The 22182-nt window shown below is 37.9% G+C and overlaps 1 protein-coding gene across 1 annotated transcript in view; it reads right to left on the bottom strand.

Annotated features, from left to right (window-relative positions):
* PREX2 (phosphatidylinositol-3,4,5-trisphosphate dependent Rac exchange factor 2) overlaps positions 1 to 22182 on the bottom strand; it is a 211328-nt gene that overhangs the window by 68072 nt on the left and 121074 nt on the right. The window contains exons 24-31 of the mRNA XM_081111000.1: positions 18626 to 18845; positions 17881 to 18088; positions 10519 to 10698; positions 9171 to 9265; positions 8321 to 8403; positions 7500 to 7590; positions 6350 to 6478; positions 1454 to 1495 (exon numbers count right to left, since the gene is read on the bottom strand). Of these exons, the coding sequence (XP_080967126.1) occupies positions 1454 to 1495; positions 6350 to 6478; positions 7500 to 7590; positions 8321 to 8403; positions 9171 to 9265; positions 10519 to 10698; positions 17881 to 18088; positions 18626 to 18845 (1048 nt within the window). The remainder of the gene's footprint in view (positions 1 to 1453; positions 1496 to 6349; positions 6479 to 7499; positions 7591 to 8320; positions 8404 to 9170; positions 9266 to 10518; positions 10699 to 17880; positions 18089 to 18625; positions 18846 to 22182) is intronic.

The following is a 22182-nucleotide window of genomic DNA, read 5'->3' as shown; positions in this document are numbered from 1 at the left end:
GACAGGAATAAAAGTGAGCTAAGAATATTTAGCAGACACAGTCTACCCTTTTCAAGTGAAGAGTGTAATTTCACAGCCAACCATATGGTGTAATTGGTTACTGTTTTGGTGCCAGGCTATTTATATATGAGGGAACAAAGAGTGAGTGAATAAAGTGGGAAAAGGTAGAATTATGATAAGAATAAAAAAAATAAAAATGAAATCAAAATAAGAATCTACAAGAACAGCCATTGGAATATTAATGAATAAAGTAATACATTCCAGGACCACTTCTGAAATTAGCATAAGTTTGAATTTCAAATCTGCCACTTCCTATTTATTAATTCATATACTCAATGAAACATATTCTAGTTGCTCAAAAATATGTGTTGAATGAGCATCATTTACAAATTATTATTAACCTTACTGATTCTTAATTTTTAATTATTTTTAATCTGCCTGATTATTAATTTCTTCACTTTTAAAACTTGGAAACATAATTACTAGTATATTCTCACAGAGTGGTTGTGAGGACCTAATGAAATACATAAACATGAGGTCCATCAACTGTGTGGTTATTAGTAAAGCTTAAAAAATGTAAGAAATGTATTATATTATTATTCAGTCAAAAAGCAAAGCAAAAACTTGTTTAAACAACCAACAAACAAAAAATCCCTCTTGGTTAACTTGGCTCCTCCATTCATTTATTTATACTTTAAATTTTCTAACTGTGGCAGATTTGTCTAAGTGGTCACGAATTCCTCCCCTGTCTGTACCATGCCTTTGCAATATGATTTTGAGATTGAGACTCTCCATCAAAAGCACAGTCCATTTCCCGACCCTGTGAATCTGAGCCCACCTCTATCCCTGCTCAGATACAGAAGTTAGACACAGTTTCTCAATATATCCAATTTGCACAATTAACTTTACCAAACCTGCTTCCTTTCTCTTTTTAATTATAATATTTTAATTGATTTTAGAAAGATAAAGCAAAATAAATAAGGAAACAAAAAGAAAAGGTCAGAGAGAGAGACAGGAATAAAAGTGAGTTAAGAATATTTAGCAGACACAGTCTACCCTTTTCAGGTGAGAGAGAGAGAGAGAGAGAGAGAGAGAAACATTGATTTGTTCCACTTATTTATGCATTCATTGGCTGCTTATTGTATGTGCCCTGACCGGAGATGGAACCCACAACCTTGGCATATGAGGATGATGCTCTAACCAACTGAGCTGCCCTGCCAGGAACTTAAATTAGATTCATATAAATGTTTATATGTGGTCGCATGTTTCTATTTGTAATTGAAGATGAATATACATTTTTGTGTTTTTCTTAAAACAACTTTTTTTCTATCTTTGCAAGACTTTAGAGAAGGTAGGGATCATATTTCCATCTATTTTGCTGAAGGCATTGCTTTGATATCATGACACTTCTAAGGGCATGATTTTAAAAAGTAAAAATAATGAAAAATATTACCTGAATACTCAAGAAGTGCCAGAAGTATTCTACACTTGACTTCTGCAGAGGAAAAACACAACAACATATCAGTTAATTGTTCAATTTTTTTCTGCCACATTTTAACTATACCATAATAAAAATTAGCACAATCTCATTACATAAGATAATAAAAATCACTTGAAATGCTATTCATTCCTACCTGTTTATATAAATTCTATCCATTGCTCAAGACCCTAAAATGCCTCCTAGATCTGAATTATGTGAGTCGATGAAACAGCATTCAAATTCTGCTATCTATGTAGGTCCTCCTTTGTTGCCATAGCTTACATGGTATTCTCTAAACTCCTACAGTTGTCATAGTCTCGATCAATAGACTATCAAATGGTATTTTTCTTAGTTATTTAAACTTTTAAAAATCATATATAATATACACAATTATCCTATATAATAAAAGGCTAATAATCAAATCAACTGAACAGCAGAATGACCAGTCACTATGATGAGCACTGACCACCAGGGGGCAGACACTCAAAGCAGGAGATGCCCCCTTGGTGGTCAGTGCACTCACACAGGGGGAGCGCTGCTCAGCCAGAAGCCAGGCTCACAGCTGGCAAGTGCAGCATTAGTGGCAGGAGCCTCTCCTGCATCTGTGGCATTGCTAAGGATGTCCGACTGATGGCTTAGGCCTGCTCCCCCTGGGCCTAAGCTGTCAGTTGGACATCCGCTGAGAGCTCAGGCTGAGGGACACACCCCTGAGTGAAGAATTTCATGCACCGGGCCTCTAGTATATTATATTATGCATTATATATTATAATTATAGTTTATATATAATTACATAGATTATATTTATAGATCCTATAGAATATATATAGTCTTCTTTCCCATCTATAATTCAAGATACTGCCCTAAAGGACAGAAAAATACTGAATGTTTCCAAAATAGTCATCTTCCCACCCCATCTCTGAACAGGGTCAATCACAAGTATTTCATAAATAATGTGTATGAACTTCATTCTCATTGCTCTGTGTCCAATGAGGTATGCGTCCACTTATTTCCAATTGGCAAATAGTTTGTTTGCCATAAAAACCTACAGAGTTTTTTCCCAAGATTATGGGAAATGACAAAGGTTAGATTGCATCCTATTCTGGATAGGTTCACAATAGTGAGAGCAACAAAATTAATCTATAAGAAATTCAGGAGATACCTAAGAGGGCATTAAATTTTACAAGTAAGACTGCAAAAACAGAAGACCCCTGTGTCATACACTAGCTGTGTGGTCTTTAAAAAATTGCTAAAATACTTTGAGTCTCCACTTGCTGAGTTCATTACAAAAGGATATAACTCAGGAACAGCAGATGGAAGAGAGGCAAGGGCAAGGTATGGGAGAAAGGCATGGAGCTTCCATGCTGTCTGAATAGGCCACACTCCCAGAAGATGAGGAAAAATGGTTCAGAACATGCTACCCCAGCATAAGGCACTTTGGCATATTAAATATTTTAAGCTGAGTGAATTTGAGAAACAGCAGGTGCAGAAAGGACTCTCTGACCCCCCTCTTCTCCCCTAACATAGGTCATAAGACCCTCATATGAGAATTCTCCTCCCTATACCTGGAGGAACAAAGCATCCTATGTCCAAAGATGCTGAGAGGAACAGACCCTGCTAAGTTTCTCCCAGATCACTGCCCTTAGCATATACCCTTTGTTTTATCACATTTTCCCACAACTTTCCACTCTTCATCAAACCTAGTATAAAAACTCTTAGGTTTAACTATTTCTCTGGGTCCTCATTCCTTATGAAGGCTCTTGCCTCATGTAAAATTCATATTAAATAGATTTGTATGCTTTCCTCTTATTAATTTTCCTTTTTTCAGCATAATTCACAGGAGGATAGAAGACAAAAGATATTTATTTCCTCCCCTACAGGAATATCAGAATGGGGTCAATCCCAGCTATGTATATAAACAATGAAATTCTGGCAAGTTGGCCTTATGTTAACTTGCAGGTAAGACCTAACTTTCCCTATGTAAAGACAGTTTAAGGAAGAAAATGAAAATTACTTCTAGTTGCATTAGATAAATTCATGCTAAACTGGTGATGTTACATCAGTGTACCTCCACAGAACAAGCAGCTGATTATAAGGATCTCAGAACTGTGCTTCTATCCTTATAACAGGATTAGACACCACACACGTTACAGGAAATGGCAACTTGACTTCTCCTTTGAATAGTCCATTGAGCTAAACTAGTGTTAATAGTTTTTCAGAGTCTCACTTAATATGGTGACAATCATAGCCCTTATCCAAAGTAAGTGCATCTCATTGAAACTTACAACAAGGGATGCAACTGAAATTCTGGAAAAAGCCCTCCCCACACCACTGACTGTACATCCAGCCACGTTCAACCATCTCCTAGGCTCCTATGACCAACAGCGGCACATATTCAATATCTATCAATCAATCAATTAATTAATAAGTCAATCAATCAATGCAGATAGCTGCCATTCCTACTGCTGTTTATTGTGATATGAGGTACTAAAGATATAAAAGCAGGACTTAAGATGAAAATGTATCATCCTTCAAATGAAGACCTTTTAAAAAAGTAAGCATTTTATTCTGTAGAAGAGGTTTATATTTTAAAGATAAAGCTCTTCAAAAAGCAAACAATAAAAAAAAGGATTTCTCTGTCCATATCAATATTTCATTCACTCTAAAAGCAATATAAGGTTTAAAAAACTCAAGGATGATGAGAACAACTGCATTTAGATTCAAGACATAACTTTTAGGAGTGTTATGATGCTGGCATCTATTGAGTAAAAATACACCTTTTACTTAGTAAAGTATATGCCTAGATTTCTTAAGCCTAACACCTTTTAAAAATATCACCCTCTTGCTAATCATTATTTTGGGGGAGTGTTATAATGTGTAACAAGTAGCCAATATATATATTTATCTATAAAATAAAAATATACCCAAGAAATCTAGCTGTCAAGAGCAAAATATTTCATCACACAACAGAAATGCTGTGATTCATTTGGAGTTTTTCATATCTGTACAAACTCCTCTACTGGTCTCTAAATAATACCTAAGCTGTTATATTGAGTTTATTTCTAGGCAGACTTAGTAATCACAGAACATTTAAACCATCTCTGTCATTTATGAAGAGGCCCCCAAAATGATGAAACTGAGCCCCCAAAGGGGTTAAGTGACGGCTCGGATTCTGTTGAGTTTAGGAGCTATCATTTATCAGGAAAGCATTGTAAAAGAGAAAACCAGACCCAAAATAGCGTCACTTATGCTAAAACCCATGATACCAAACCTGTATTTGATGCCTGACTTAATTGCTGTTTCAACCTTCTTGGAAATATAACCTTAATCAACAGTCTGGAATTTTCTGATCAAGCACCACTAAGGTAATCTGTTGAGTGGGCCCTTTCCATCCTCCATAAAAAGAAGAGGCAACTGGCAAGATAAAAACCCTTACAGCTCCCTTAAGAAGATGTCCTGGTGTAAATATAATCCTTTATCTTCTTTTGTTAATAGCTGCCTTGCCCTACCCATCTTCCTATAAAAACCTTCCATCTTGTACATCCCCTCGGAGCACCCTTGCAGTTACTAGATAGGATGCTGTCTGATTCAGAAATCACTTAATAAAGGCAATTAGATCTTCAAATTTACTCAGTTGAATTTTGTTTTTTAATAGCATAAAAAAAAAAATCCAGCCCAACTGATGTGGCTCAGTGGTTGAGCATTCACCTACAAAACAGTTCATAGTTCAATTTCTGGTCAGGGCACATGCCCAGGTAGTGTGCTCGATCCCCAGTGTGTGGTGTGCAGGAGGCAACTGATCAATGATTCTCTCTCATCATTGATGTTTCTATCTCTCTCTCCCTCTCCCTTCTCTGAAATCAATTAAATAACTTCTCTAATTTACCTTGCAATAATGGTAATGACTGGGGTAATGCAGTGATTTTGCTGAATACTATTTACCATATCGAACTGACATTCAAATCATTGTGGAATAAAAATTTAAACCCAGGCATAATACTTATCCATTGTGCAAGTTTCCTGGTCTTAGCACTATTAACATTTTGGGCCAAACCATTTTTGTTGTAAGGGACTGTCCTGAACATTGTAGACTGTTAGTAGAATCCCTGGGCTCCACCCACTAGATGCCAGTGGTATACCCACAGTTGGGACAACCAAAGTGTCTCTCCAGATACTGCCAACCACTGGCTGAATATTGGAAATAAAATCATGAATTAGATATTTAAAAAAATTAAGTGAATTTCCCTTTTCAACATTTTCACCATAACCATGTCGGAAACTCTCAGAATTTTCTACTGAGTAATTCTGAATCTAAACATGCAATCAGATTTTGGAGTTGTCTTGAAGTTCTATCTCCAATTACAGGTTGTACCAATTATACGGTGTTCAGGAAACAATGTCATGGTAGATAATAACACCATCAACTCAGACAAACAATTCTGAAAAAGAAACTTAAAATGAATGATGCAACCTATATCATTATCTTTATCCTCACACAGTTGCCCAATTGATTTTTTAGACTCTCCATAACATTTAGCTTCATGTCTTTTGTGAATTCTTTAAAAAAAAATTTATGTTGTCTCATATAAAATATGAAGCTCCATGTTCCATTTGTCTTCATAAATATAAGCTCTTATTTTATTCACTGAAAATATTCTCCATCATGTAGATCCTTTAGATCCTTGGAACATAAGGTTCTGCAATTTTATTCCTCCTTTCTCTCTTCCTCCATCATACTTTACAGTCCTTTTATTTCACTCTTAACAGGAAACACTGAAAAAGTGATCAGACTATTACTGAACTTTTGGGTTTAATGGGTTTTTAAATGATTACTACTAATATAATGAGGTATTCTTTGTTTTTCAAACTGACCTTCAACAAATTTTCTGATGTTCTGAGCAAGACTCCGGACGCTGCTGGGAAGATTCCAAGGATCTTGCTTGATGTGAAGCCTTAACCGTTTTGGACAACTCAGCTTTGGTTCCATTTCCTGCTGAAATTCTAAATAAACACAAAAAGTCTCTCTTAACTCTCAACCATTTACCAAACAGTTAACAACACTATCAGCTTCAGAATCTTGTTTTCCTTGCCGTTGTCCTAAATTATTATCATGTTGGTAATTTCTTTAGCCATATCACAGGAGAAAATGTGTCAAATCCAGAATGCCAAACCTTAATATTATTTTCTTACAAATGTTTAAACAAAGGAGCAAATTTAGATGAAAAACTATACTTTAAACATCTTAAACTAGCTGTCGGAAAGTGGAAGCTCTAGATCTTCTTCTGTTAGCCTATTCTGTTTGCCCACCCACATTCTCAACCCTCCTCCCCCACCACTGGGATATGAACGAGTAGTATTATGCTTGGTTCAGGCCAAAGCAACTCAACACCTATATTGCTTCAATTCACTCATATATATTCAGTCTGGCCCCATTGGCATTAAACATTTTAACTTTCAAAGAAATCTAAAATATCCTATACTGATTTTTTACTTAGATTCAAAAACTATCAAAACAGAAGCAATAGTAAATGAATTAAGAAGCATGAGCAAACAGAACTTTTCTTATAGTGCTACTAGAGGCCCGGTGCATGGATTCAGGCACTGGTGGGATCCCTCATCCTGGCCTGTGCCCTCTCGCAATCTGGGACCCCTCGGGGGACATCGGACTGCTGGTTTCAGCTTGGTCCCCACCTGGTTCCCGCAGGCCAGGCCAAAGGACCCCACTGGTGCACAAATCCATGCATTGGGCCTCCAGTATGCATATAAGATCTTTGGTTAAGCTCTTCCCACCTTCCTTTCTCCCCCATTCCCTCTGAGATTTATCAGTCTGTTCCATGTTTGCATGCTTGTGCATTGAGCATCTGCCCCCGGGTGGTCAGTGCATGTCATAGCTACCATGCAAACGGTCCAATGATCACATGGTTGCTTAGGCTTTTATATATGTAGATGCTTTTGCTTTATAACTATACTGTCTCCCACTTTGTCTCCCAATTGCTTCTAACAGTTATTTCATAAACCTTACCCTGCAATCCTCGACCTGGGGTTAGGTACTTGGTTTGCTCAAAGGCTCTGACCACAGCTTGCCCTTTTAGGAGATTGGTAATTGAATCCACCTATGACAATAGTAGAGATTCTGAGAGTTACATAATCTCATAACACATCACATATATTTCCAAGAGTAAATCTTGCAACATATTTTTTAAAGCAATAATTACTGCTTGAAATCCCACGATTCTTATGAAATCTACCTTTAAATAAAATATTGGAATAAATTCACCTGAGAACATTTGTAATAACATTTCTTACTATCCTACCATATATTAATACAAAATATAAATTCACTTCACAAAAGAAGTATAGGTCCTAAAGTTATTAAAGAAAACTAAAAGTTATCAAAATCCTTTTCTAAGTAATAAAAGCTTCTACACTATAAATTCTAGTTATGGATATAAGTTTTTAAAGTCTATACAACACCAATATGAGCCCTGTGACAATCTTTGTGCTTTTTGAAATTAAGAATAAAATTAAATAAGAAATGTCATAAAGGATTCTGAAAACCCATTAAAAAATAAGCAATAAAAGAATAACTCCTGTGTGTATACCTCTTTATGATTTCCTCAAGACTGTAAAATACTTGACATTACAATAACCCTTTGGGTTAGTTGGCTGAAGAAATGAATATTTATTCCCATTTTCAAATTGTGGGAATTGAGTTACAGTGGGGTGGAGGGACAGATTGAGGCCTTTCTATTCTAATTCCAAGCTCTTTTCAGGGCATCTGAAAAAGAGATTCCCACTAGTTTAGTCTACAGAAAGAAATACCCACAGGTGTCCCAGTCATACCTGGCTGAAAAGATGCTCCAGACAACTATGTATCTTATCCTGTTTTTCATGAGAAATTCGAACACTCAGTGGAAGTTCATCACCTAGATAAAAAAAATAATAATTAATCCTATGTTTAACATTCCAAAGTATTTTAATATAAATAAAATAAAAATATTGAAACACAAGCTCTTATTCAAGACATTAGTTTTCATGATCAGAAAATGAATTCCAACAGATTTAATAGCTATGGAGGTATCAGATTACTGATCCTAGCAAAGTGGAGTGAAAGTGGCCACACAGAAAGAACACTGCACTACATTAATTCTTTTAAATGGTACATTTTTCTAATGATTAAGTAGTTGAAATAAACTTCAGATTTTGAAATTAAGATTTATCCTAATTGGCTGCAAAATCTTGTTTGTAACACACAGATAACAAGAAATTTATGAGGTATTTATATCAGGTATTTATTTATTACTCCCATCACCTACATTAAGGCCATTCCAGGTACATCTACTGTCCAAAAGCGCTTGGTTTAAGAGCCCTTCCCACCTCCATACCCAATCAACAATGCCTAATGTTTTAGTAAAACTTGTTTCCTGTATACCTATCATTTTTCATAGTACCATAGAAAGATCATAAAACATATACTAAGGTAATTTAAAAAATTTAGTTTGTTTACTTCATCTCTTTTTAATTCACTACTTATATCAGGATTGAGAAACGGACTTTTTCAAGCACATACACTGAAATGCAGCATGTGCAGTTACCAAGGATGACTGACAAAAGGTAAAAATGCATAAGGATCAGACAGGTCAATTCCAATGGTACTAGCATCAAAAAGCACCCATGCCTTCAGCAAACGTACCTGAGTCCATTTCATCACTATGAAAATATGAGCTGCACTGGCTGCTGCAAATGCTCGTGAAGGAGGCGACGGAGTTCCTGTTGCTATTGCAGTCGCTGATAAGAAAGAGTCACATTGACTTTAAGATTGCATTCGTCACACTTACCCTGTGATTTCTTCTGAGAGAAACATACTATGCCGCAGTTACATTTACTAATATGTTTTACAGAAAAAGATGTGAAAGATAAACTTCTCTATCACAATTTATCTAACTTTTTTCAAAAAAATGTATTTTAAGTTCAATCATATTTCAAGTTTTCTTGTTATATAACATAATCCTAAATAAATTTTAAATGCATGGTTATAAAAATTTTTAAAATGAATATATAAACCAAGGATTCAAACCAAACTTAAAATTCTTCATAATCTTTTTGATGGTATATTCCTGTAGTTAATTTGTTAATAGAGACAAAGTTCTATTTCAGATCTCTGACTTTCAACCCTTACTGGTACCTTAAATTATAACTTATCAATGGCACTCTGAGCTTCCCTAGGAGGTCAGGAGGTCATTGCCTTCTCCCCACCTCAGAGCTCAGCACAAGGCATGTACCTTGAAAATGTTCAATAATAGTGAACATTGAAGGAAAGAAGGTTTAAAATAATTGTGAATGAATATGGATATACTACACATATCTGAAATAGTGCAGGAGATTAAATATTTTTTTCCTCTCACAATAAATAAAAATGAGTTATTTAACTTTAAATTTACATTAAAAATTTCTATTTTTGCCTAGTGGGAGACTGAGGGTAATTTTAATAAATTGGTAACTAGAATTTCAGGCAGGAAAATATTTTTAGACAATATCCCATTGGAGAGGAAATCACAGATTCCTTTTAAAGAGCATATTGGTATCCTTAGAAGCTAAAAGTAAAAGAAATGGTAAAAGTGGTCCATCTGCATGATATATTATTAAATCACTAGGAATAATTAATTCTTATGTATTGGTTAAAATCCCTTTCACATAGAAACTGGGATAGTAGAGTGGCTAAGAGAGAAACTCAGGGCCAGACCACCTGGTCTCATAGGTAAATTAGGTAAGTTCTGTGGACTTCAGCTTCCCTATCTATAAAATGAAGCTCATCTCAGAACCAGTCACATAGGGTTGTGGTGGGAATTATGTGAGAGCATCCTGTTCCTCCCTGTGCCGGTAAAACATGTTTTGATAACTATTAGTACGTACTAAACGTCTCTGATGGGAGTAACTTTGATTGAATAATAATTATTTTTTACAAGACCTTTCTGGAAAATAACCAATTCACATTTGACCTTGTTGATGAAATAAATGAGTTCGAGGAATTAACGGATTACCTGTAAGAGTCTCTGTTGCTGATAGTGTCATGACCTGAATCTTCCTGCTCATCTCCGGCCACATTAAAACAGACTCGTTTGCTGTTTCTTTCCCCCTTCTCATTGTCACTGTCTGTTGGCACTAGGCATTCGGATGTCTTCCGTTCTAACTTAGGAGAAGATGTTATCGAAGACAGAAGGCTGTATTGTGATATAAAAAAAGAATAAGTGCACGCTTTCAAACTGGCTGCTTACTGGTCGATACGATGGGCTTTCAAAATATGTCTAGAGTGCATCTGTGTTTCGCAGGAAGTAAAAAGCCTACCGCATAAAAACCCTGTCGTACGAAGCTTACCTTTTCATCAACTGGTTGCCGAGTAAATAATAGGAACACAATTTAGACTAGAAAGCTGTGTTCAAATCCTGGTTCTCCAACTTATGAGCTTTGTTATCAGAGCAAAATGACGACAGTCTCTTTGACACCCATGAGATGGGAATAATATGAATGACTAACCCACAGGATCACTGTGAGAATGAAAAGAGAATGACACATTCCTGGTGCATCCTGGGCACCACCTCTCTCCTGGGCATTAGCCACTAGCACCGCCATATGAAAGTACGTGGGAAACTTTAAAGGGCTACCCAGATATCAAAACAAACACTAAAGGTGCTTAGATATCCTCACTGGCTTACCCTCAGCTATGAAAAAGCCACCTACCCACCTGGCCTGTCTTAGTTACCTCCCAGGCTTTCTCCATTTGTCAATCCTTTCTTACTGCTCAGACTCACAGGAAGGTCCTGGTCCCTGTGATCATAAGATGCTAAATAGAGTCACACACAAGGGAAGAATAGGAAGCCAGCAGTTGCTACTCCCACATCATCTGCAATCCGCCAGGATGAAATGTCACAGATCTTTCAAACTGGCTCAAGGCTAAAATGCCACCTCAGATGCTGAACTGGTGTGAAAATTGATCTTGGACTTTGACAAGCACTGACTCCACCACTCTAGCCTTGAGTGTTGGGCTGTAAAACGTTTCTGTTAAAACTAACTCAAAAATATGCGAAAATGAAATCGGTCTTTACTATCAAACAACATGTTATAAAATTGAATTAAATCACATCTGAATAAAGGGACCCATGTTTGGCTTCTCCAGCCAACCATTATTTTCTCATTTATCAAATAGCAATGACACTCTGTTCTATCAATAGCAAATGTACATATCTTTGTTTTCAGTCCTCACCTAAGGATAAGTTTATTGATTTTAGAAAGAGAGGGAGAAAAGGAGAGAGAGAGAGAGGGAGGGAGGGAGAGAGAGAGAGAGAGAGAGAGAGAGAGAGAGAGAGAGAGAGAGAGAGAAGCATCCTGGTAAGAGAGAAACATCAACTGGTTGCCGAACCCACAACCTTGGTATGTGCCCTGACTGAGAATTGAACCTGCAACCTTTTTGGTGTATGGGACAACACTACAACCACCTGAGCAACCCAGTGAGGGCAACATGCACATTTACTGACACTCTTCTTTCATAGCAATGCCATATTTGCTTTATTTCAAGACCATAGAAATGTCTCATACCTCTTATATGTACATCTCATAATGTCAAACCCAATGTGTGCTGAGTAAAGATTTCAGTGATTTTTACTAATTAATTAGAACATTTATTATATTATGCATTGTTCTCAGGCTGTGCGTATCATAGTTAACAAAACAAACAAGATCTCCTGCCCTCTTGGAGCTCACAATCTCTGGGGAGGAAACAAAACAATAAACAGTAAACTGTCTAGTACTCAGACGGTGACAGACATTAGGGAGAAAAATGAAGACGGCAAGGAAGCCAGAGCTGCAACTTCAAACCATGTATCAGGGAGGGTCTCACTGGGAGGTGACATTGGAACAATATTTGGCAGTTTATGGTGTTTAGGCACCAGTAACGATCAGGAAGCTGAGGTACATTGCTCAAGACCTTGTGAGGCTTCGAATTCTCTTTAAAAAAAAGTCCTCCTATTTGGAAGGATACTTTCATGTCTTGTAAGACAGATTGGATATGTGTTCGCTCCCTCCACCCAAAAGACTAAAGCATTGTGCGACGCAAGGGCCACACGGCACAGACAGATGAGCTCTGAGTACCAGAGAGTTTGCAGGAGTTCTCATTCTGCAAGGCGTCCTCTGTGCTCTATGCGTTTTTAAATTAGAAGCCATGGGGCTCAGCATACACATTTCTTTCCAACTTACAGGCACTGTATTCACATATTTGCTTTTCATCAGAATCAGCTGCAATTATGCTCACAGTGACCCTGCAGGAACAAGTGTTATGCTAACAAATGTTAGAAAAACCGTTTGTAACACCATGATTTTGATAAAATGTCTAGATTCCTAGCAGCAATAATAAGGCATAAAACTTAACATGTGCATAAAAACACATTTTCCTATACTGTTGCTCATGGGTAATATGAAGGAGCTACCTACTGTAAGTCCATTCATTCTGAATGAAAATTCTGAGCAGCCTGCCATTCCAGGTCAATCTTTTCCTGATGCCCTTGATTAATAAGGAGTTTTGTATGTTGGATGTGCATTGACCTGTGTTTTTTTCTATAACACTGACGTTTCAATGTCATCATCACCATCATCTTCATCATAGATAACATTTAGTTAGCTCTTACTGAAGTCATTATGTTAAGTACTTAACAGATATCAATTCATTCAAGCCCTAAAACCACCTTATGAAGTTGGTATTATTATATCCTCATTTTAGAGATGGGGTGAGACACACTGTTGTATACATATACTTTCAAATTCAGCAGAACACCTGCTCCCTGCGTATGAGTGACACACGCTGAAGGGAGGAAGGTGGTCATGAGAGCTGTCCACCACATCCCAGCTCTCCCGGGCACATGACTGGTGGCCTCCTCTACCCCTGTGAGGGTGGGAATGACCAGGTGACTTGCTTCTGATGTGAGTGGAGGTGACATGGGCCCCTTCCAGGTAGAAGCCTTTCTGCCAGTAGGATTGGACTCATTCTCTCTCCCTGGTGGGACGATCAGACACCCCGACTGACAAGGGCTGTTGCCTAGACTCTGAAGGAGGTCAGTGTGCACCAGAGACCCTGTGACTCAGATGGGCATGGAGAGTGAGTAAGAAAGACACCTTGTTGTGAGGCTTACAGTTAACATAACAGTGAAGAGGGTAAAAAGACTTGTATAAAAAGTAGGTGTCTAAGAAGATATGACATGAGCGACTGGGACACAGGAGTATCTCCTCTCTAGGGCAGCGGTTCTCAACCTGTGGGTCGCGACCCCTTTGGCGGTCGAACGACCCTTTCACAGGGGTCGCCTAAGACCATCCTGCATATCAGATATTTACATGACGATTCATAACAGTAGCAACATTACAGTTATGAAGTAGCAACGAAAATAATTTTATGGTTGGGTCACACCATGAGGAACTGCATTTGAAGGGCCAGAAGGTTGAGAGCCACTGCTCTAGGGGGACTGAGGCAGAGCCTCTCTACACAGCAGCCATTAGTCTGACACTTAAGTGCCTGGAAGGCCAGCCAGATAAACCTCAGGAGCAGGGCTATCTGGGCCGTTTGTCGAGTTCCAGGAACAGAAAGAGGCTGGTGTCCTGGAGCTTAAGGGGGCGAGTTTCCTCAGAGAGGGGACAGGAGCAGATCATGTAGGGCCGTGCAGGCCACAAGGATCCATTCGATGCTTTCTTAATTGCATTGCAATGCCCTTAAATGGTTTTAAGCAAGAAGCTAGCATGCTTTACCTTTCAGACCCCTCTGGCACAGGTGAATGTAGAATGTATCAGAGAGAGGCACCGCTGGAAACTCCCACAGTGGGCACACGTAGGGGGACAATGGTGACCGAGTCTAAAGTGATGGGGTGGATACATTCTGAAGTACCATTGACAGAACTTAATGAAGTACTGAGGTGAAGAGGAAGAAAAGGGAAGAATCAATGGTGAGACCCAGATTCTGACTTCATGGACTAGAGTTGGGAAATACTTTACTCACAAAGGGAAGCCCTTGGTGGAGGGGTTGAAATGGACTGAGTAAGAGAAAATCTAGAATTCAGTTTTGGAAACAAATTTAACTTTGCAGTATCTGTGATACGTCCCACTGGTTCATAAGCCACATGACAGAGGGACTGTACAACGAATAAGCCAGTGTATAAAGTGGCATAGTGTGCCTGGTGCACAAGCTAACTTTCATGAAGCTGTGCCCTCTTTTATACATTCATGAAGCTGTGCCCTCTTTTATACATTTACCAGAAAAATGCTTGGGAAACCTCAAAGATAATTCCACCACCAGCCCTACCACTCCTATCTGTAACCCCCAGTTTGCTGAATGTTCTACAGTGTTCACAGCTCAATCCTGGGGCATCTGGTACCTGCAAAATGAAGTCTGTTTTCAAATGTCCTATCTTCAATAACCCCCAAGGCTTTTTATTTACTTCTTCCCTGTTTTCTGAAATCCCATGAAAGGTTTTAGACTATCCTAGACTATCCAAAAATTATTTTCCTGTTTACTTATGCCTAGTACCTAAGTGTAATTAATCAGAAAATACCTCATTAGAAGACAAAAGTATTTAGTGTTCCACAATGAAACAGGAATCACAAAGCCTTGATGAAACCCGTAACACTGCCTTATTTCATGGTGATAAACAGTAAATTCATCTCTAGCTCCATCTGTGGACCTGAATGAAATAGGAGGATTGAGTGGAATGTCTACATGTTAAGTAAAATGTTATTTCTGGAAGTGTTCCCAAGTGACAGGGTAACCAGACTTCAGGGGAAGACAAGCTCAACACCAGGCCCTGTCACAGGAATGAATGACTTCTAGAAAGGCTAGCCATGGGGTGTTCTGAGGCCATTTCCCTTAAAATGTGGCAAAACATCTGAAATCTGCTTCTCCATTCTGCAGACACTTCTATGCGTGACCAAGAATAATTACTACATGGTGAGAAAATTGTTTGGTAAGTAGCTTTTCAAATAATTTGGCAAGTTCGACTGTACTGCAGCATCTCTGAATTCTAAGGGCAATGGGGAATCTGAGCTCTTGGACAACTGTACTGTCTAAAAGTTATTATATCGCACACTGAATTATATAGAACACATTTATATTTAGAATTGAATTATATGGTGCACACAGAGAAGAGCAAGGAAGTTCCTCAAATCATTTGCTCATTTCACATCACTTTGCTAATAAACCTGCACAGTTGGGTAATGGCTTTTAGAAGAATAGAGTGGGGAAATCTTAAGTAAAAATAGGTAATCATTTTAAGTAGTTTTGGATAAGAACAATAACTCCTTTCTGCAACTAGTGCTTTAAATGTAAAGAATTTTAAACCAAGGAAAGGGAGCCCCTTAGCTCTAACCATTTTCTTGGAAAAAATATATCTACATTAGCAGAACTTTAAAATAAAAAGGTCAAAAATTTAACACAGACAGATGAAGCCTGTACAAGTGCCAGGCAGTGCTAGGTAGTCAGTGCATCCAAGGCTTTGTCTCTGAGGCAGTGTGCACTCGGGCAATCAATTATCCTGCCATTGACAAAGGACTCATCTGAAAAGTAGGAACAATTACTCTTGGGATGATTGGAACATGGGATTGGTCCAGATGTTCTCCTAAAACTTTTTGAGATCTAAGATACATGACTCAATGCTTTTATTTATGGCTTTATTGGCTATATCTACCTGATTGCATTTCCTAAATATTTCAGAGGGAAAAACTGATTTCTTATATAGAATATATCATATAATAAAATCAGATTTATTAAATAAATATAATGCCCTAAAATATAAACGTGTCTGTCACAAGGTCACATATCCATTCTAAGACAATTCAAAAGTATCATACAGTTGCTTGAAACTAGCTTCCTGTTCTCAGAAACTTCACTGTCGAATTCATCTGTAAATGGGACAGTCACAATATGATATGCAAATATGTCGTTTTTTAAAATTTATTTTCAAATTGTATTTTATTTTACTTTTTCTATCACTATTTAGCCCCCTTATGCCCTCTTCCACCTCCACCCACCCCTCTACCCCTGCAATCACCACACTTGTCCATGTCCATGAGTTCTCTCTTTTTTCTTTTTTGCTCAATCCCTCCACTCACTCCAAGACTGCCCTCCCCACCCCTCCCCCCCCCGCCCACTAGAGCTGACTCCCAAGCAAAATAAGTCATTTAAAAAGAACTAGCGTATTAGATCTAGGAAAACAGAATTGTAATTCTAAATTAACTCATTAAAACATCTGGAAAAATAGCATAGTAAATAGTAAATATTTAAAAATAATCTTATAGAAATGATACAGACTAAATTTCTAAGATGTGTAAAATCAGAGATGATGTCTGTCAAGACTTCATTAGTATAATGTCTCATTGCAACAAAGGCTTAAAGTAAGCTTTAAATATTTTGTCACAACTGATTTATCCATGGAGGAATGGGAGATGTCTGTGTGTGTGTACTACACAGTACACACCCAACAGCCATCTAAATGTATAACTTCAAAAGGAGGTACAATAAAAAAAAAGAGCATTAACAGTGCTTATACCATTTTCAGATTCTACCAACTTTGGCTATGTTCAACAATTTCAACTCCTTGAATGATAAGCAAGCAAGGTGGCTGATTGCTTTTTGTATGAAGTTGTATAACTGTCACCACAAACTTGCAATGTGTTATTGTTCACCCTGTTGTACACATGAGACACTGTGCTACACTGAGTGCCGTGGTGTTTTGTACACACAGAACTGTCTTGACTATATGTGAAACTTAATCAGATACCATGATGGAGCACATCATCCTGCAGAGCTCAGGCAATTCTCTGAATGTGGAACTCCTCCATCAGACTCGCTTTGGAAAAGTTATAATTAACTTCCTCTGCCTTGCTTGATAAAAATCTTTCAAATTACTGGCACAGGTATCTGGGTTATTGCTTACTATACCATTAATTTGGTCATTAGTCCAAGGGATATATAGGTTTGAATTTACTCATTTAAGAAGTATGTTAAGAATTTGTTATATTTAACATTTTTCCTGAACTGCATGCATATATACCAAATAGTGTACTCTGCTCTACAGCGACATCCCTCTTTCAATCATATTTGTCAGTTTAATATTTTCACACTGAAACTTCGTGTTTTCCATACAATCAAGTTTTGTCACTCTCTTCCCTGTATTAAAGCTTCCTTAAAATATGTATCTATAGATATATGGCATGTTTTATCATTTTTAAGTTGATAGAAGAAGGGAGTCTATGTGGTCAGTAAAAATCTCCTACATTTCCAAAAACTAAAGAGAGAATGATGGATGTTCAAAAGTCTTATTTTGCACGGCTATTTTATTAGGCACATTTGAAAATACAGTAAATAAAATACTTACTCGTCTATTTGACAGACACACATCTCCACCTCTTTCAGGGCAGCCTGGAGTTTGCCCAGCAGTTTCACATAGATGTCTTGGGTTTCCAAGTCTTCTTCCTTTAACAAATACCGGAGCCCGTGCCCGTCCTGCTGTGCCAGAGACAAGCCCGAAGGGGCCGCCATGGTTGTGATTGTGTGCTGAATGTACACCATGGGGCTCAGTTTCCCTGGGGAGGCAAAATTATTCCATCTTAATAGTTACTACCTTTAACTTACAGAAACAATCCAGGGCAATTCACCTTAAAGGCCCAAGCTTACATAAAATAAAATGCAAGCCCAATGCTAATTTAATTCAGGAATTAAAGCTTATGGGAAACTGCCATGAAAAGGGAGGAATACAGTTTGATCCCGCATCCTGCGGTGAAGGTGGGAATTACACCATGCTTCTCTATTTATCTCAGAGTTATAGGGCATTTCAGATTGTTTTCACAGCAAAATGAGCTGTAGCTATCATGTGGAAGAAAGGCAAGAACCCCCATTCTTCTTAAAGGAAAAACAATAAAATAATAAAACTGCATACTCCATTTTCATTCTATAAATGTTTATACATAATTACCCAAGTGATTATAGTGAGGAGTCTTTCTTTACCAAAGTGCAGACTTGCTTACACACCAGGAGTCTGTCCAAGGCCAGGGATGTGCGGCCAATTATGACGGCCTAAATTACTTTTATATGATTTGACCAAGTTTCAAAAGCTAACATACCTTGTTCAGATTTGTTTTCTTTATCCTGAGCATTATGCTTTCTACTATCCAACTGAACACCAAATGCGCTCCCCAGGGAGGTCGACGTTTTGGGATAAGAAACTTCCATCACGTTGACATGGCAGTTGGTCGGGCAGAAATCACTGCTGTGCAGTGGGGATATTTTAGATTTGGCTTGTTTAAAGGTGGGCCAAGCTCTATTCTTCAGTACACGAGAAAACTATAAATTAAAGAAATAAACAGCAGTGGAACACACAGTGGTAACTCAAACATTTCACTTCCATCATCCACAGTAAAATCAAAATAAAATTAAATGTCAACTGGAACAAGTGAAATAAATTATAAGCTGCTAGAATTTAAATTGTTATTTTAAAATCCACACATTTTTAATAAAGCAAAGCAATGTAGGCAGCAGGTGCATGTAAATTCCTTTGGAACTCTGTTCACAAGGTAGGTCCTAAAAGAAATTAATTTAAGGGACCAATATCACTTCCTAGGTTTCAAATTCAAAGACTCTTGCCCTGACCGGTTTGGCTCAGTGGATAGAGCGTCAGCCTGTGGACTGAAGGGTCCCGGGTTCGATTCTGGTCAAGGGCATGTACCTTGGTTTTGGGCACATACCCAGTAGGGGGTGTGCAGGAGGCAGCTGATCGATGTTTCTCTCTCATCGATGTTTCTAACTCTCTATCCCTCTCCCTCTCCCTTCCTCCCTATAAAAAAAAAATCAATAAAATATATTTAGGGGGGAAAAAAGACTCTTAACAAATGAAGAGTCTGATAGAGAAATAAGTGTCCTATGACATCAATATAGGGTCTTCATCTTTAAAGTGAGACAAGGTGACAGAATAGGGTAGCTGGCAGGTCAAGGGTGGAAGATGGGATTATTCCAAACACTGTCAGAAAGTCAATCCAAACCTGTGAGCAGGTTAGACAGCCAGGCGTGGTGCTGTTGACCCAAAATGGCAGGATGACAGACAGGACCAATTGTATTCCCCATGCCTCCTGTTAATCGCTGCTGAATACTTGGGTCCGGATCAGCCTGAGGACTGGTGTGGACCCTGCGTTAGTGCCATTGAGAATAAAGCACTACTCAAAGGAATGACATGCCTTCCAAGGATAGCCACCCCAGTGCTGAAAACCTTGCAATCCACATCCATCTAATTCTTGCCATACTCTACAGCTGCCCAAAGTCTAATTGCACCCAGCTTATTTATCTCAAGCTCTCTTCCCCTTGCTCCCTGTGCTCCGTCTAGTCTTCACTCAGTTCCTCTCAGACACCATCTACCCACTCTTTGTACACACTCGTCCGAGTGCCTGATTCCCACCTGTTATACTTTTGTGTAAATAGGAACTATCTCTTGAAAGCTCATGAAATATGTATATGGAGGAAGTATGACCAATACCCAAAATAAGCTCAATTATGCAAGTATTGTAAAACAGAAGAATAAATCTAGAATTAAGAAGGATTCCTTAGGACAATTTAGGGTGAGAATGTTCCTCCAATTGGTGCCCATTCTTACCCCTAGTTCACTACACATCTTCCAGGGATTAACTGCCTGCGGAGGACTCACCCAGGTCTCCAGCAAGGTCTGAACTTCTCTCACACCTGGGCCCCAAAGCATCGATGGCCTGTACAACCGGCCAGGAAATCTACTTTGACGGCAATAGCCTGGCTACAGAAACTACGAAACCAACTGCTTTCTATTTTTATAATCTAAATCTTTTAGAGTCAAAATAAAGGCAAGGTAGCCTCTTTGAGATTTCAGTTTCTATGGATACATTTTATTTTACAGGAAGAAAGTGTTTGAAGCCTTCCTCTAGAAGAAAAATATGTTGCTAATAACACTATAAAAGTAAATATGTGGAAATTAAACACATATATTCACCAATGCTATTGTTTCCATTGACATGCATTTGATATGCAAATAGAGCTAACCTTACATGACCTATTAAGGATATTATTTTAGGTATCTAAACTTTGTTCAAATAGAAAAGAACCTGGAAATATTTTCTTGCTAATCTGGTTTCTCTATCTAGTGGGAAAGATAGCCCATTATTCTAAATGTTATGGTCAAGAAGGGATGAGGAAAAAATAGCTTCATTTTTTTTAAGTCCTAGTTGTCTTACAAATTTCTTTTTATTTCTAAATTGAAAATAAAAATAAGTGAGAGCTTTCCAAAAGACTGATACCTAGTCTTCCACTTGCCAGCTACATGACATTAAGGAAATTATCAATCTCCCTGAGAAAGAAGCAGGATTCAGTATACATGGTTATTTTGAAACTCAAATAATAATGTACATACAAGAGCTTGCCATAATTCAGTGTCATTATTTCTATCATCTAAAATCATTGCCCATTAGCCTCTCCATCTCTGTTTTAAAAGCTTCTCAGGCCCTTAGTTACTCCTGAGAAAATGTAAGAAGGATGTGTTTTCATTTATTTCACTCACCAGAATAATGTGTTTGAGAATCCCCAGCATTTGGGGGGAAACCCTGTGCTTTATGTTTCTAATCCCCCACAACATGCAGTCCTTAGTTTATCACAAACCATATTTTTGTTAGAAGCTAGGCAATAGCACCCGCTTCCTCCGTCATAACCTATTCATCATAAGGCTGTATATACTTTACCTACACACATCTTGAGCAGATCCTTTCCTCCCCATTCCCAATGCTTCCATACAAGTCTAAGTCACTGGCACTTTTTACAAACAAACATGATTATTAGGCCACTCCAAATATCACTGGAAAAATCAGATTTTTTCACTTTACTTTTTTAATTGCATCCAATTCAAGTCCTCCTTCCTAGTCCAGGCAGTCTGCCAATTCTACATCGATAAGATCATTGTCACGTCAACATCTCTGCCTTCACTTAGGATATATCCCTTTACTTGACTGTCATTTCTCCCTCTTCATTCTGACAAATCTTTCCAAATAGCAGGTAGCATTTTTTGACGAGTTGATCCACAATAATTCCTCCTTTTCTGAAATGCTGTTGCCCTTGTTGTCTCAACTATAGTGTTTAGCACATAAGCTGTGTAGCTCAGTGTCAATACAGGTAAACAAACAATGACCAGCTCCCTATTTTGATTTTCTCATAACTCCTTTCAATATTTGATTTCCCTCCTTTAAATATATTTATTTACTTTCTTGCTGCTTCCCCCACTCAAACATAAGTGCCACAAGAGGTGCTTTTGCTGCCATATTCCTGGGCCCAAGAAGAGTGTCTGACATATAAAATGTGCTCAATAAAGTATGGCAAATAAATGAAACAATTGATCAATTTAAAATAGCTGATGTTCCCTATAGTTTCTGACTAATAGCTCTGTTCCCTCTGTTGAGAGAAAAAGGAAAGAAGAACTACAGTGTAATTTTAAAATTTGACTTCAGAATTAGGTGGCTGAGATTCAAATCCCAACTCTATCTTTTGCTAGTAGGTTAAATATCATTCTTTAAGCCTCAGTTATTACAATTGGAAAATGAGGTTTGCAAAGATCAAATGAGGGGATAGATTTATAGGCATTTAAAACCACTAAAATGTTACGTAAAAGTTATCATTT

This window comes from Myotis nattereri, assembly GCF_964212035.1.
Source record: "Myotis nattereri genome assembly, chromosome: 17".
Classification (NCBI taxonomy): Eukaryota; Metazoa; Chordata; class Mammalia; order Chiroptera; family Vespertilionidae; genus Myotis; species Myotis nattereri.
Note: the sequence above shows the minus strand (reverse complement) of the source record. Positions and strands in the feature narration are given on the sequence as shown.